Source organism: Schistocerca cancellata, chromosome 7 (genome assembly GCF_023864275.1).
Source record: "Schistocerca cancellata isolate TAMUIC-IGC-003103 chromosome 7, iqSchCanc2.1, whole genome shotgun sequence".
Lineage (NCBI taxonomy): Eukaryota > Metazoa > Arthropoda > Insecta > Orthoptera > Acrididae > Schistocerca > Schistocerca cancellata.
This window is the reverse complement of record NC_064632.1, coordinates 224340929-224358806: the sequence shown is the minus strand read 5'-3', so window position 1 is coordinate 224358806 and position 17878 is coordinate 224340929. Positions and strand designations below refer to the sequence as shown.

Sequence of the window (17878 nt, the reverse complement as noted above, 5' to 3'; positions counted from 1 at the left end):
TGTAAGGTGTTTTTTTTTGTTGTTGTTGTGGCTGTCTGTAATATAATTGCTTACATATACCACAGTGTACATCATCTCAGCCAAAGAACTCTTCGGTAAATCGCTTCCTAGCAACGGCAACCTTACAACACCCATTAATATTCCATTAAGGCACTCAGATATACCATTTTGCTGTGTTTTAAGTGTCATTGTTACTTCATGCTGAATTCCTTCAGATTCACAGAACTATAACTATTTGTGGGAACAGAATATTGGGCCCTTGCCATTGTGGATTCTCTTCAAGTATTATCGGGTTTGTTTTTCACTTGAATTTTCCATTTCTAGAATTCTGCAAATACTTAATCCTCACATTTTTTAAGAAATGCACAACGTTTCTCTGCTTGCATCATTCATGATACTCATTAAATATGTTACCTTCCAAACTTCGAACATCAGTAGGTGCCATGATATCACTATGAACAAGTTCTAAAGTGGTTGATAATTTCTTCAAGTTTTGTGGTACAGTTTTTGGAAATGGTTTTCATGGCAGTTTACCCACCAGTCAGTCATCACAAGGGTTCATTTCATGTTTCCTACAGTGTAATCACAAGACTGCATCACTTTTGTTATGTTATTGATTGTATTCTTGCTGAGATGCATCATTCTACGATGTCATAAGTCTAGTGATTTTATGTTAAATTTGTTATTTCTCAATATGTTTATTGACCTGTTATTTGACTCCATATCTATCTAATGTAAATGATGTTTGTGTTGAGTTTTAATGAGCAGCCTTCCAGGTTCATTGTAAATTTTCCAACCTTTTTTTATCAAAAATAACCTTTCTGTCATTGCCTCATGGATGAGACTGCTACATTTCTTTTAGGCAAATCTATGTTGTCAATTATCTTCACTCTTACTGTGCTTTTCCCTGCAGTCATCTAGTAAGATTATGATTTCAGCTGATACATTTTTATCAACAGCTGAAAAATAATTTTCATTTGGAACCATGCAATTAGTTGCTTTTAAATCCACTACCCAGTTATCACTATTTGATGTAACTCTGCACGAGCAGCACTCGTACTAACAGCACTTTATTTTTTCCCATTTTCGAGGCAGTGTGACCAACTTTGTAATGAACAGAAGTACCTTTTCATTGTTGCTTCTTTCTTTATTTGTCACATTGTTCAGTAATTGATGTTTTTGGGTGACCGTGATTACCAGTATTCTTTCAGGGACATTGCAGAATGTTTATCTTCATTACATTCTTGATGTGTAGCATCTCCAGCAAGCAAATGCCTTTTGATTGTTGCACACTTAAAATCATTATTGGGCAAATTGCACAATGCCCTAAGGGGACATCCATTGATTACCTGAGCTTAAAATAGAGGGAAGATCTGACAAAATCTTACCAGATTTCATTTAAAAGGTGGGGGCAAGAAAATCTCACAACAACTTTTTTTTATAACAGATAACATTTTGTTTTATAAAATTTCTCCTGAAAATAAATAATGTTAAAGTGCCTACCAATCTTTATGGCCTATCTGAACTGAATGAGATGTGCATACCCAGGATTTCCTGATTTGAAACAAGTGTCAGATTTCATTTGGGTAGTTCTCTGCCATGCCTGTTGAAATTACTGCAGGTCAGTCAGTGATGATATTCTGTGAAGCATATAACGCCGACATTGTTGTGTTCAGCATAATCTATATTAAAACTTTCACAATGCATATGTTACATAGCATGCTGACAAGTCAAAACAAATATGCCAGCAAAAAGTAAATCATTTGTGGAGGGAAGCTAAGCTAAGCTAAGCTAAGCTGAAATTCACCGACAAGAATTGTCTTTGTGATCATATAAGTGAAGATACTGAAAAGCTGTGTAATCATATACTTCAAAGGAAGGTACAATCAACGTTGTGTTTCATCTGCAAATTAAGCAAAGGTTCAGTGGCATTTAATGTATATAATATATCAACCGAAGGTCAGTTTGTTAGGGATCTGTCATAATTGTTAATATTATTTTCATGGAGCCTTATTGTCCATCTCTCTGTCCATTCAGTTACTACTCGGGTTGGCGTATTTAAAATAAAAATTAATCACGTGTTGAAAACACTGCTTAATACACTTTCTAAATCTATACACTACCCTTTTATTCTGTGAAATTAGAGGTGCGAATGATAATTACGTCTAAGGTCTACTATAATGAGTTTAATTAAATTAATTTTCTTGAAAACTGCCTAGTAGCAGAGAATATTCATTGTTATAATGGATAACATTTTGTTGTATGAAATGAATTCCGAGCAACCTAGTTGAAATGAAGCAAAAACATGAACATATCAAATAAATTTAATTATTTAAAAATTACAGTGTAGACATTACGTGAGTGGGAGGAGAAAGGTGTCAAAATTAAATGGAGGTATTCATAGAATAGTCATTACTAGAGCTCCAGCTGCAATTTTGTCACCATGGTCACCAGATCTGCTACAATACTGCTTATCAGTCCTAAATAATAGATTCACAACTGTTCATCTTTACTGAACATAATTTCCTCCTCAGCTTCACAGTACCAGTGCAAAATTTGCTTTCTTCTGGGGCATATAATGAAGTTCTTCCCATACTGTTTCTGGATTGGTCAGATTTCATACGTGCACTTGTTCACCGCATATAGGAAGTTAAGTTTTGCTAATGCCTTACCTTGACGGGTTATATGTACCTTTCTAATCATCAACTGGTGCACCTTCACCAGGTTCCACCTTGCCAAGCTCAATTATAGACCACAAATTGGAATCCATTGAATCATTTTCATTTTACACGATCAGGAAGTGCAATTCACTCCATTTAATTTGTCAGTGCTGTGTCTGTTCTGTGTCATCTCTGTGTATTTCGCTAATCAGCTCACTTTTGTTAAAGGAACACATTTCCTGTGAAATTCATGAATATAATTCAGCATCAGTTAACGTTTTCCAAATGTGTTGCAAAAGAAATACTAAATCGGAATTGATAAATATTTCATCTTACCCAAACATACAAATTTTAAGACTGTTGAATTGAAACACAGTTTTCAATTTTTTGTTTTTTAATTAGTAGACCTGGACTCATAACTGTTGCTGGAGTAGAATAAAATGGTTATATCACACTCATTAATCTTTATTGAGAGAAAAAAAATTGTGTACACAAGGAAAGCAGAGAAAACTGAACTTCTTGTCAACAGAACAAAGACTACTTTATTCCTCATTGTGTTTTTAGACATCAAAGAAAATCCAGTGATGTCACAAAAAAAGAAAAAATAAAGGAACGTTTGTTCACTTGCTTAACTCTAAACAGTTATGATGTAAGATGAGCCATCAGTGTTCTTTGACAGTGAAGAAACAAAAGAATACTTACATGCATCTTTTGAAGATACCATCTTTACCATTGACTGCATATATTTATTATACATTTTTACCAATGACTGTGCATGTTTACTGTAAATTTTTGGGACTTAGAGGAAATAAATGCAGTCAGAGGTGGAAAATTTTTCTTCAAAAAATCCATTGCACCTGTAGACCTAAATCAATTATAATTATTTAATTATGTGAAACTTCCTGTTAGATTAAAACTGTGTGCCGGACCGAGACTCGAACTCGGGACCTTTGCCTTTCGCGGGCAAGTGCTCTACCAACTGAGCTACCCAAGCACGACTCACGCCCCGTCCTCACAGCTTTACTTCTGCCAGTACCTCGTCTCCTACCTTTAATTATGTGCATTTTCTTGTTTTCCCTGTGAATCGACTGATTCTCTAGGCTTCAGATGTATTGCCAGAGAAATACAATTTCTTTCACTGCTTTAATTACCAGGTCTATACATTCCTGCCATCTTCAGAGTGAGTCAACTGTCTGGAGCTACAGCACACATCTTGCCCCGTAGAAACATAAACACTGAATCACAGTTCATGGAGCTAAAGATATCTTTGTCACAGAGATATTTTTTGGATAGCATAGAACTAGTATGAACTTCTTGTAACTGACAATGGACAGAAACTGTGGTGAGAACTGAAACAGGTAGAGATTTTGATGCATTAATGGTAGTGTCACTGTTGTGGCATTTTTCAGAACTATTCAAAAGAAGAGCCTTATTCCACAATTTTTCCATTCTGAAACCACTGTCACAGTTATTTAAATTCTTTGCCCACAAATTTCTACACCTTCTTACACAGTAAAATCGCCCCCTCCTCCCCAGAAAAGTGATGTTGACACCAGTGTTTGATAATGTCATACACCATTGAGGGAATAGTATTCATGCATTGCTTTGCCAAAGCCAATTTATCTGAGGGTAAGAGCTGTTATTTTAGTCAATGTTCTGTGTATTTCTTATGAATTAATTGTGTTGCCTGTCCAATATATTACAGTCTACACTCACAGGGATCTTGTAAAAACTACAGAGTGGGTTGATGCAATAGTAAGACACATGACACATCTTCAGCAAGATGGTGGTTAAGATCCCCACCTTGTCATCCAGATTTAGGTTTTCTGTAGTTTTCCCCACATCTCTGAAAGTCAGTACCAAGGTGATTTCTTTGAAATAGGATAGTCAGTTTCCTTCCCCAGTCCAAACTTGTGCTCTGTCTGTAATGACCTGGCCGTTAACAGAACATTAAACTCTGATATTCTGTCCTTGTAAATCTTACCTGTACAGATTATGAACTGTCCTTATGTCCAAGAAGTCCTTCTGTCTCCAATTGAGGGCAAAATATCAGTTTGCATTCCATAGTCATAAGGATCTGGCCTGTCTTTCAGAAAATACTTTATATGGTGGGAAATCCCTGTATTTCAACCACTACATTTCATCTTTTCCATTCTCAAGGCCTACGTTATGTAGTATCTGTAGCACTTTGCAAATCTGTTCTTGAGAATATCCATTTACTTCAAGACTTCTTTAAGTGTATAAGCTCATCTTGCCCTTGTTAGCAGCACTATGCGCTCTATGCACTAAAGTTATAAAGACACTCATAGTCTGGGAATTATGGTGGGAACCATTTACTTCACACGTTTGTGTGGATTGGCCTGCAATACAGTGTGTGCACCAAGATTCCATAATCTTTGCAACAAACGGAAACATTAAAGACTGGAAGAGAATTGTTTATTATTCCCATGGTAAAATGAATATTTTCATGGTTGAAAACTACAAAATTAGTGTAACTTAGTCTTTCCACACTACAAAAGTATCATCAGTATATCCTCCATAATACTGTGTGTTTCAAACCTCCAGATTCCAGTACCTTTTCCTTTGAATCAAGAAAAAGCTAATCAGCAGCAAGGCTTATCTTTGGTGACGACCATACACTTACCTTGACTTATTTTTTAATCTAAGACTGAAATTTATGGACAGACTGATGTTATTAAGATCAGGTGGATCTTTCTCAGTTTTGCATCTGAGTGACATGCTCCCTTCCCCCTTTTTTCAGCCAACTCAAATCAATCCACTTGTATTCCCTGAAGGAGGAATGTTGAATGTAATTTTTTTTTTATTGATCCACTTTATCATAAAGCATAAATTACTTTCTGTTCTGTCATAACAGCTACACACTCAATCATAAACCCTTCACAGCTAGAGCTTAATTATTCTGAATTAACCAAAAAGTTCTTTGGTACAAACTTTCTCAAAACCAACCTGTCGTAAAGTGATAATTACTGTGTGGACAAATTAAAGTTTACACTGAGGTGACAAAAGCCATGGAATTCCTTCTAAGATTTTGATGGACCTCTTTTTGCCCAGCATATTGCTGCAACTTGATGTGACATGGACTCAAAAAGTCGTTGGAAGTCCTGTGCAGAAATATTGAGCAATGTTGCCTCGGTAGCCATCCACAATCGTGAAAATGTTGCTGGTGCAAGATTTTGTCCACGAGCTGACTTGTCGATTCTGTCCAATAAATATTCGATGGGATTCATTCTGGGCTCTCTGGCTGATAAGATAATTTGCTTAAGTGTCCAGAATGTTCTTCAAACAAATCATGAACAATTGTACTATTGTGATTCTTCAGTTTCTCCTGGCGTATTTATTGCTTGAACAGTTCATGGGTATACTGCCGGTTCATAGTGTCCAACGGGCACAATATTTCAGCGATCAGATGTGTCGCCATCGTCAGGTGCTCAGTTCGTCAGTGCACCTGACGATGGCAACATGTCCGATCGCTGAAATATTGTGCCCGTTGGACACTACGAACTGGCAGCATACCCGTGGACTGTTCGAGGAATTGTACTATTGTTACACAGTGACATGACATTGTCATTTGGGAACATGAATCCCATAAATGGCTGAACGTAACCATTTACAAGTCAGTGATCAGTTCAGTTGGACCAGAGGACCCAGTCCATTCCATGAAAAACAGCCGACACCATTATGGAGTAACCACCAGTTTGCACCTTGTTGACAACCTTGGTCCAGGCTTCTTGGAGTCTGCGCCACTCTTGAACCGTACCATTAGCTCTTACCAACTGAAATTGCAACTCATCTGACCAGGCCAGAGTTTTTCAGTTGTCTAGTATCCAACCGATAACCTGCCAAACCCCGTGTGAAAGAATAAATAATAATAAAATGGAAACAAATATCAATATCACTATGAAATATTATGTATAAGGATGCATGGCCCTTATAGCCCTTCATAGCGCATGAAGCTGTTGTGCATATGCAAAGTGCACTCAAGTAGGTCATTCATATTTCATGACTGTACCAGAAGATAGTAGACACAGCTGCCCTTTGCCTTGGGACGTATGAGTTTCCATATTTTGGAGTCACCTAACCAAGAATTTCAGGGACTAAATATTACCATGTATATAGCATTCAACAAATAATGTATTTTGCTTTCTTCAGTTCATGGATTAGGCCATTTGTTGCATGTCATCCTTTCCATCTCTTCTTTAATTTTTCTGTTTTGCCTTTCCATCTCTTCTTTAATTTTTCTGTTTTGCCTTAAGATTTTGTAATGTTTTGGTCTTTCTGGATTCAATGTCTGCAGGAGTTCATTCCATCACTTTTTCTTCTAACTGTTGTTGTTCTCAATATCTGTGAAATTGTTTCGTTCTTTGACTATAGTGGCCTTGTTTCTTATTTAAGTTCCACAATACATTTCCCTTTATCTGTAAGGAAGAAATCACCTTGAACATTTGTGTTTCTTTTCATATTTTAGCTTTTAGATGCTGGTTGATTATTGTCTAATGTGTTCTTTAATTAGCAATAGTTTTAAGTTGGATAGGAGTTTTGTCTAGAAGGGCATTTCTTCAGTGCTGAGAGTTGCCATTTTTAGTTCACTATCTTTTAAAAACAGTGAGGTGGGCTTGTCGGGATGAATAGATTAGTTTTAGCTTTTGTGTAAGTATAAGTCCAATCTGTAGTACTGTCAGTCTGGATACTAAATAACAGTCAAATACTAAATATACTACAATCAAATACTAAATAATGCAGAAGATAAACTTCATCTTTACCTTACATTTTATTTGCTGACATTGGATTTGTAAATTTTCCTTCACTATCACAATTGTCATGTTTTCATAAATATCATGTTTTAAACTGACAATAAAAAGCGTAATGGGAATGCACTATGATTACATTTATATGCTAGCTTTCCTGCAATAAAATTGTCAAACATTTTCTCATAGTTGTGAATGGTAAATGTATTTTTGGTTAAATTCTGTTTGCTTTTAACAAGCTGATGAAATGAATATTACACTGGTGGTGGAACACTCACCTCTAAAACTTGTTTGTTATTTTGTTAGTGTATGTCCCACTGATATTTAACTGTTGAGAATTTTGGCATGTAGTTTGTAATATGTGGTATCCCTGGGGTTATTACAATAAGTTTTTATTTTGGTCTTTTTTCAATTTTTGGTATAATTTTTTTTGTTTACAACATGTATTTTGAAATTGTAATGGACTATCTTTTAAAAGCCTTTCCTTCATGATTTTTTTACAACTTCAAATGATATCAACAACTCTTTCATAATTATTTCATGTAAACCATTCATGTAACTTTTTAAGCTATTTTATCATTCTTCTGCATACCTATTGTTTGATGAGAGCAACATATACTGTGACAACTGAAAAATAACATGTGAAAAGAAAAGAGTGCAGTTTTTCAAAAAAGTGCTTTTATTTATATTTATTTATTTATTTCCTGTGATATTTTGCATAATTGCAGTATTAAACGAGCAACTTCTGAAGTAAAAATTAATTGAATTGTTGATTGGATTATATTTTGCTATCTACTTTAATGCATGACAGTATTTGAAGTTTTTTAAGGCAGTGAGTAACAAAGCAGCAGATTCAAAGGTGTAGTTTCTTACATATTTAAAGCTTTTTGTTCACTGAGAATGACATCAAAGTCCAAAATATATTTCAGTTTGAATGTTCACAAGTATCTGGAAGTAAACAATGGTACTAATCTTTAATAGCTATAGGTTACATACTATGTAGTTTAATGTTTTGCTAATATTGCTGTTTCTGACATAACTGAAAACATTGATATCCTAATGAGTTCTTCTTACTCATTCAACATGTTTTTGAAAAATTTATATTGTCTGAAAAAATAAGTTACTCTGCTAATTACAAAAGGAAGGATTTCAGTGGTGATTAATGTATTTGCAGGAGGAGAACAATACCCTTGTTGAAAGACTTATTAGGTATAAATCAAAAGATGCAGAGAAAATGAATGAAGAAAATGAGAATTTTGTCAGGTATGTATGCATTTCTTATAGGGAACCAGCTTTCTTATTATTGAACACTATTTATGTAATTGAATCTTGTGTATGAATGTGTCTAGACTGGCAGCAGTACTCAGCCAGTTACATTTAGTGTTGCATGTTCTTTTGCATTCATATGTGCTTTTGTAAAGCTTGTAGAAACTTTGTGAAGTTCATAAGATATCCGTGCATTAGTTAATTCAATGAAAACTGATACTCTGATTTAGTTGAATGACATTGTAATTTTGTAAGCTTTGGCACTCGAGACAGAATGCAACTAGTTGAACTCTGTGTCCAAAGTACTTATCCATTCAAATACCGTTTTAACATTTGACTCACTTCAGCCCATATAGTCCTGTTAGTAGGAAAAACTTTCATTGCCTATATAAGACCAACAAGAGGAAGGGAAGTAATGGCATGAATGTCCTGGCCACCAGATGTTGCTCCAATGTCTTAGGCAGGGCTGGTACAAGGCATTTGAGAACTGAGCTTTGATAGTAATTTAACAGCCATACTTTTCTTCCTGAAACGACAATAAAATACATAGTCAGAGAGTGCTGGGTTAACATACGTTTCTATTTTCTATGTGCCCCAGGATCTAAATGAGTGCTTTTCATTAAATAAGTGCACTGTTTCAACAATTTTTGACAGGAAATGAAACAAAAATATGGTAAAGACTTTTATTGTGTACAGTATATTTGTATGAAATGTATAATAATGATTCCTTACAGAGCTGGTTACATTGATAATGAACTGTGGATTTTTGCTGTGTCTCTTAAAGACTTAGTGATGATGGAATGTGCTGCTCTAATCTATCTTCCTTCCTGTCCTTCTGTCTGTGCAGTAGGCCAGCTGCTGTTCACTTCATAGCAAATAGAAGTTTTATCTAGTTTATTGTAGATTTACTTTCAGTTGCTATATGTTGATGCTTCCTCACAGCCGAAACCATCATCACCAAACACTCTGAGAGTTCTGCTCACTTTGCATGATAATGATATACAGCATGGTGAACAGTCTTTTTTTTGGGGGGGGGACACCTTATCAATAGCTTTGTTTCTACAGACTACTTGTAGCCCATTCATCTTTACCTGTACAGTTAGCCTCGATGGCAGTGTCTTCATCAAACCTGGCTCAAAAGTTGGTGGTGGGAATAATTCATTGTCAGTGTTGTGTACACAACAGTAAGGAGTGGTGGGCCACTGCTGTTCTAGGAAAGCCGGACCAGAGCAGAAATGATTAGGAACATATTAACATAGTAAACAGAAGATTTACTTAACTTGTAAATTTCCAAGTGAAGGAAGACACTACAAATGGTGCCACAAGAAAGAGAGTCCAGTTCATATAACAGCAACAACAATGGTGTTGGAGCCACGACTAGGTGGAATCTGCACGGCTTCCTGTACTGAAATGGCTCTGAGCACAAGTTTGGTGAGCCACTGCTACTGGACCTTCTATATTACAGTGGCAGAGAACACTTGAGGTTCAGAGCTGCTGGAGGTGTGGCTCAGAGAACGGGTTGGATCCACCAGATCCCGTGTGGCTGTTATCGCCGTCGGATGGAAACTTGCAATTTTGCAGCTATGACGCCTGTAGCCTGGTATTGATATGTGATACCACAGTCAATAATGTAGTCCACATCAAAATTGAAGTTCAAACCCTTTAATTTCCCTTGGTTGCTAAATTAACTAATGTTTATGGCCAGTTCAAGCCTCATCTACTTTAATTGTGGACAAATAAAATGGATACCGTAGCCACATACTACACTCAACTGATCTCCTACTGTTGCAGTCTGAGTCCAGTTACCTAATTTAGACATGCAGTCACAATTGTTTGCATGTGGAACACGTATAATTAACACAAGCACTGAATATAACTCTTCAAACACTGTCTTCCAGATCTAACAGTCATATCAGTATGAAACCAATGTGCATAGTAAATATCATTCAGAAGTAACATTATTCGTTGTCTGATCCTACTGTCATGATTAGCATTTGCAGTTATTGAAAGATTAACTCTTTAATGGAAATAATTATAAGTTCACAGTCAGTCACTGAATCATTGCATAAACTCCCAAGTGTGAAATTTAGGGTAAACATGGTACTTTTCCCAATTTGTGATCTTAACTAAATAGAGTGCAATACCTTATCCTGCATTGGCAGACATAGATCTTGCTCATTTCAGACCTCACCACAGATTGAACTAAAAGGACTTCCAACATGCCTCTGTTACAAGTTTACAATAATTAAAACTGGAGTTGTTTACTGTGACTTCCCTGATTTCACAGATTACAATTAAAGAGTTACATTTCTAAGTAACTGAATAGTGGATGGAGATTCATTTACTCATGAACTTCCAGATACAGTAATAATTTCCATTGAATTATGCTGGTTAGTTTGTGCAAATATGCAATTCTGACCAGTGAAAATGTTTTATCTAAATCTGTTTATTACTTCAAAATCAACTGAGTGTAGGTGTTGCTAACTTATTTTTGTCTCTGGTTGTATGAGTACTTTATTTCTACAGCTTTTTTTAAAATCTACTTTATAATAAAGTCAGTAGTCACGTATTTGTTTACATATGAACAATGATAAAAAACTTTACTCATATTTTGTAATTAGCTTGATTTTTAGGCATAGTAACTAGCTGATTATACTCCTAGTAACCAAAAGAATGTAATAGATAAATAAGTTGAATTTTCCCTGGGTCAATAGTAGAGATTTTTAGGTATTGTGCACATGCTATATAAATGACAGCACCAGAGACATCACAAAATTTAATAAAAATAATAATAATTTTGGGAGGAGAAAAACATAACGGATGAACTGCAGTCCATCTGCTTTGTCACATACCCACTGTCCAAGATAATGCACAAGGTTTGGTCTAGCACAAATACTTTGAGTCAGTTACACTCCTATAGGCTATTATAATTACATCTTCCTGTACAGTAAGAAATGTGGTGTTGGATATATTTCAGAGATTTCCTGTGTCTAGGAAAATAGATTCTGCGTATGTACCCGCATTTCAAGTTTATAAGGTACTATATGAAGGTAAAGTTACTGTATCAATGTGCCTGATGTGTGCATACATATTGTCTGTAGTAGAAAGTTCAGGTTTGATTATTGTTTTTACTGTGACTTGACAAAATGCATTAGTAATGTCAGTGTGTAAACTATGTAATCAGTCACAGATTATTGGTAAATTTTGGGATCTTGACCCTTGTTCTTATAACACAGGTTTTGGTAGTAGTATGTGGTGTCAGTTCTTTTTTTTAGAACAGTGGTTATGGGTTATACCAGTATTTGTCTGTGTTTTTTCCTTTTTTTATTTTACAATTTGTAACTATGTACACATTTGTTCATTTAGTACTTTTTGCTTTGCTATGTGCTTGTCATAGTGAAATAAGCACAGCAAAACTTCGGCAGTGTACATGTGACATGAGAAGCATGAGTAAACCTTCTTATATTGATTACTGAGAGCCTGATGGACTACAAGAATTTTTTGGGTGAAGTTTTTACGTTTTTATCTACCTCTCTTTTTTGCCTTGTCACATTATTTATCCTTCAGAAAGCAAAATGAGGAGCTTGAAATAAGCAGTTATCTTAGTATCCATGCATGAGACACAATTTGTTTCTTCCTTAATCTCATTGGAACTTGTATTTATTCTTCACTTCATGATTTAGTGCTTTGCAAGTTAAATCTTATATTATTTGAAAAAAGTAGTTCTGTTTGTAAATTTATTTGCAAATTTAATTGCCAGTAAAGTAGTGATCAGTCCTTTGTAAAGACCAATCTGTTGTACATACAGTTTTGTAATTATGGTCATTTGTGGGTCTCTTGTAGTTTCTTTCTAACATATTTATTTAGAAACAGTAGAGCCATCAAGCATCAATACTTTATTTACAGTGCACGTGCCATTAGCCCAACTGCCTTTCTGATACAATCTCTCAAATTCTTTGGGTAAGTTGAAATAAGCTAACTGCAGTAATAGTTTATTAAATACAGTTTTTCTGAGCTTTATGGGGGATCTCTCTTAGCTATTGTGTGTGGGTTAGTACTATGTATTATGGCAAAATAAGACATTTATTATACACTGTGACCATCTCCAGGAAAGCATGTTATAAGTTGGAGAAATCACTTTTGTTCTTTTATTGTGTATTCTGATAGTACTTGAAAAGAGAATTAGTGTTGTAAAAAGTAGAAGTATTTGGTAATAGAACTAAATTTTCTGTGCATATTTCGTCACAATACTGGTTCTCTTGAAGTGTAAGAAAATAAGTTTGTTACATAATTACCTTTTTTTACTACTTTCACGTGTTCTTTGGACACTTAAGCCATATAGTTTGTTTCGTCCAAGAGATACAGCAGAAATTTAAAAATTTTAATTTCCACCCACACTGTTTATTACGTTCACTACCCTCCTTGTAAACTCTTTCATTCCAACTTAAGGTATGGATTCATGGAGACAACCACTTACATTAAAAGTATAAGTTACAAAGACGTTACGTGGCAAATCAAACTGAAATGTGCAGTATTTTCTTTTGGCAACCACTTTTTCGTGTCGTACATTGTTAGAAAGCAGCATAACATGGTATCCTGCTTCTGTTCAAATATTCTTTATAGTTCTTAGGAACATAAAGAATAGTGCTTTTCCATAACACTAGACATTGAAAACTGCCATCCCCACTGACAAGGATGTCATTGAATGTGTCCATTTATCAATTGTTGATAGAATCCATATGTTAATATCAAAACGTAACTATGAATTTAGAATTAGATTTTTGGCCAGGAAATCACTATCGCAAAAGCCAAAGGAAACCAACGTCTTAAACTCACTCTCTGAGAGGTTCAGACATGGTACATAGTACATAACCTCAAATAAAATGCTTTGCACATTATTCTGTATTGTAACTTTTGGCTTCTCTTCTTCTTGTTTGTGTGTGTGTGTGTGTGTGTGTGTGTGTGTGTGTGTGTGTGTGTGTGTACGCGCGCACACGTATGTGTGTTTGCGTGTGTTACAAGTTGATGCATGTAGAAGCTTCACTGTTGACACTCTTCATGGAAGTGTACAAATAAGTTTCATGTTACTGTGTAAAAGTTATTATATGTGTCCGTGTCATAGTAACTGTAGAGTATGTTTTACTGCCATATGCTTTTGTGTGTTTGCCAGATTTGAAATAATCAACAGAAATGCTGTGTATTGTTCCATTTGTACTATTAAATAATGGTTGTAACTTCAAAAATGTAATTCTGGTACAATTAATAGACACTGGAAAATCTAATGTGAAATTTCTTGGTGTGTTTGGTTTGCTTCCAGCTCTTACTTACTCTGACCCTAACTGATGTATAAATCTTAAGTACTTAAGTACTTAATTGGGGCTTAAACTCCTGTCTTTACTGTGTCCACATTTCACACCAGATTTCATTGTAATCTGTTCAGTTCCACAGAGGGCCTGCTGCATACTGCAACAAATTATCAATTTTTTTCACAATGGAATGACATTTCGACAGGTTTCTTAAAGAAAAATTCTATATTTTAAATTGCAGTTAAATGTTACTGTGTGTAGCAAAGGTGTTTCACATCCATTCGTCTTTTTTATTCTATCCTTATACTAATTATCACTCAGATCTGAAGATAGTGGATACTGCAATGAAGTATTTCCTAAACATCTTTTATTCAAGTTGCAGTCAAGTCTTTAAAGGAAGCACTTGAGAATTCACGAGGACACAGTATGCCAATGTTGATAATTTTTTAGAAGTGCATATGGGGCCTGAAGATGCAATATTGAGTTGCGAAAACTGGTAGTGAAAACAAAATAAAACTACTTCTCAATTTGGATGGCTGTTTGGCTAATTTCTTTGTTAAATAAATGTAGGAATGTAGTTGGCATTGGAATTTCATGTACTTTGTCCAGGTCCAGCATCTGTGTGACAGCTGCTGAGAGAATTTTTATGTCAGATGTCAAATTCTGTTGATGAAACAAGTACGGAAAATGCATTTGGTTCTTGTACTGTCCCAAAGTATGTCCTGGTATTTCTCTTTTGTTTTATGCCCTTAGGAGCATTACATACAATTTTTCATATGCATAAGCAGCCACTTTACATTTGACAATAGTTCTACACATACTACCAATAGATTGCTTACTGTAAGACTGCTTACAATTCTTTTTCCAACAAAATAACCAGATATTACAACTTACGTAAGCACTACAATTGCAGTTTTAAATTCTGCACACCACCATGAGTAATTTTTGTATTGTTCTCATTTACATTCTTTTACTCATTTTAGTATAAAGAGCTCTTTCAGGAAAAATGATTCCTATGCACATAAAGTTTATGTTCTGCACACCGTTAAAATCCTATCATTCATAATTATGGTATGCTAGTATTGCTCTCTGTCTGAAGTTTAAAAAAAAAGTTATAAAAGCTACAGGCTACACCTCACCAGTGAAAAGGTTTTCTACATTATCTGATCAAAAATATGTGGAAACTTACATAATGTGGAGTTGACCACAAAATGTCACAAAGGTGAGCCCGCCAGTACGAAGGAAGAGGGGAGAACTGTGCTGTCAGTAGAAAAGATGTAACAGAAGAATGGGTTGGAGAGCTTAGTGAGCTTGAAAGTGGACTAGGCGGTAAATGTTACCTGAGTAACAGATCTACCAGGTATCAGGGATATTTCAACCCTTCCAAAGCGGTCCAGGTCAACTACTGGTGGTACAACAGTGAATCGGAAATGCAAAGGAACAACCACAGCTAAACCAAGACCAGGCAGATGGATAGGGACTGTCAAGAATTACAGAGGATGGTTGTAAAATATCACATGAAAATGCAAGAATGAATTGCTCATGAGTTCCAAAGTGCTACAAGCAGCCCAACTAACATGATGACTGTGAGTAGGGAGTTCAAAAAAATGGAGTGCAGTGGGCAAGTAGCTCCTCAGAAGTCACACATTTCTGTAGGCAGTGCTATGTCACACTTGAGGATTCTAAAAAATGACACCGCATAACAGTGAGTGATTGGTATTTCACGATTTGGATTGACAAATGATGCAGTAACCTGTGGCAATCAGATGGATGGGTTGGTGTTGGTGAATGCTAGGAGAATGTTACCCGTCATTGTGTGTAGTGCCATCAGTGAAGTACGGAGGTGGTTTTATTACAGTATGGGATTGTTCTTTGTGTTTAGGATATGGTCTGGCCTACAAGAAGCTGCATCTGACAGACAATGGTTTGTGGAAAATAACATTCCTGAAATGGGCTGCCCTGCCCAGAGTCCTTACCTGAATCCAATGGAACACGTGTGGAATTAGTTGTATTATTGACTTCACTCTAGACCACAGCATTAACATCTGTATCTTCTCTGGTTTCTGCTCTTGAGGAAAAATGGCCTGCCATGCCTCCACAGATATTCAGATTCGTCTTTGAAAGTGTTTCCAGCAGAGTTCAAGCAATCATACCCCTTATTAATGTCCACAAATGTGTGTCTGGATACTTTTGATGAGACAACATTCTACCATACCACAGGTCATTAGTAAGTAAATCCTCTTTGTCAGTATTATTGAATGAACATTATGAAAGGCAGAGATTTACAGAATAAAAACATAGCCATAATTCACTTATGTTAGCCAGAGATAACTCTCGTTAATTTCTGGTTACGTGCTAACAAGATTGGTTATAATAGAAGGAAACATTCCATGAAGGAAAAATATTTTATATGTCTGCTTGTGTCTGTATATGTGTGGATGGATATGTGTGTGTGTGCGAGTGTATACCCGTCCTTTTTTCCCCATAAGGTAAGTCTTTCCGCTCCCGGGACTGGAATGACTCCTTACCGTCTCCCTTAAAACCCACATCCTTTCGTCTTTCCCTCTCCTTCCCTCTTTCCTGATGAGGCAACAGTTTGTTGCGAAAGCTTGAATTTTGTGTGTATGTTTGTGTTCGTTTGTGTGTCTGTCGACCTGCCAGCACTTTCATTTGGTAAGTCACATCATATATGGTTATAATAGAAGGAAACATTCCACGAAGGAAAAATATATCTAAAAACAAAGATGATGTGACTTACCAAATGAAAGTGCTGGCAGGTCGACAGACACACAAACGAACACAAACATACACACAAAATTCAAGCTTTCGCAACAAACTGTTGCCTCATCAGGAAAGAGGGAAGGAGAGGGAAAGACGAAAGGATGTGGGTTTTAAGGGAGAGGGTAAGGAGTCATTCCAGTCCCGGGAGTGGAAAGACTTACTTACCTTAGGGGGAAAAAAAGGACGGGTACACACTCGCTCGCGCGCGCGCGCGCGCGCGCGCACACACACCCACACACACACACACACATATCCATCCACACATATACAGACACAAGCAGACATACTTAAAGACAAAGAGTAGGAAGGAGAGGGAAAGATGTGACTTACCAAATGAAAGTGCTGGCAGGTCGACAGACACACAAACGAACACAAACATAAGTAGTAGGTAAGTCTTTCTGCTCCCGGGACTGGAATGACTCCTTACCGTCTCCCTTAAAACCCACATCCTTTCGTCTTTCCCTCTCCTTCCCTCTTTCCTGATGAGGCAACAGTTTGTTGCGAAAGCTTGAATTTTGTGTGTATGTTTGTGTGTCTGTCGACCTGCCAGCACTTTCATTATATATATAATAGAGGGAAACATTCCACGTGGGAAAAATATATCTAAAAAGAAAGATGATGAGACTTACCAAACAAAAGCGCTGGCAGGTCGATAGACACACAAACAAACACAAACATACACACAAAAATCTAGCTTTCGCAACGAACGGTTGCCTCGTCAGGAAAGAGGGAAGGAGAGGGAAACACAAAAGGATTTGGGTTTTAAGGGAGAGGGTAAGGAGTCATTCCAATCCCGGGAGCGGAAAGACTTACCTTAGTGGGAAAAAAGGACAGGTATACACTCGCGCGCACACACACACACACACACACACACACACACACACACACACACACACACACACATATCCATCCGCATATACACAGACACTAGCATGCATGTCACACATATCCATCCGCATATACACAGACACAAGCATCATATATATATATATATATATATATATATATATATGAATATAATAGAGGGAAACATTCCACGTGGGAAAATATATTTAAAAAGAAAGATGATGAGACTTACCAAACAAAAGCGCTGGCAGGT

The 17878-nt window shown here is 36.2% G+C and overlaps 1 protein-coding gene across 3 annotated transcripts in view; it reads left to right on the top strand.

Annotated features, from left to right (window-relative positions):
- LOC126092301 (autophagy-related protein 16-1-like) overlaps window positions 1-17878 on the top strand; it is a 106283-nt gene that overhangs the window by 39738 nt on the left and 48667 nt on the right. For 2 of the 3 annotated variants that reach the window (XM_049907822.1, XM_049907824.1), the window contains exons 4-5: window positions 8601-8689; window positions 12599-12652. In XM_049907822.1, the coding sequence (XP_049763779.1) occupies window positions 8601-8689; window positions 12599-12652 (143 nt within the window). The remainder of the gene's footprint in view (window positions 1-8600; window positions 8690-12598; window positions 12653-17878) is intronic. The other variant, XM_049907823.1, reaches the window with a different exon arrangement.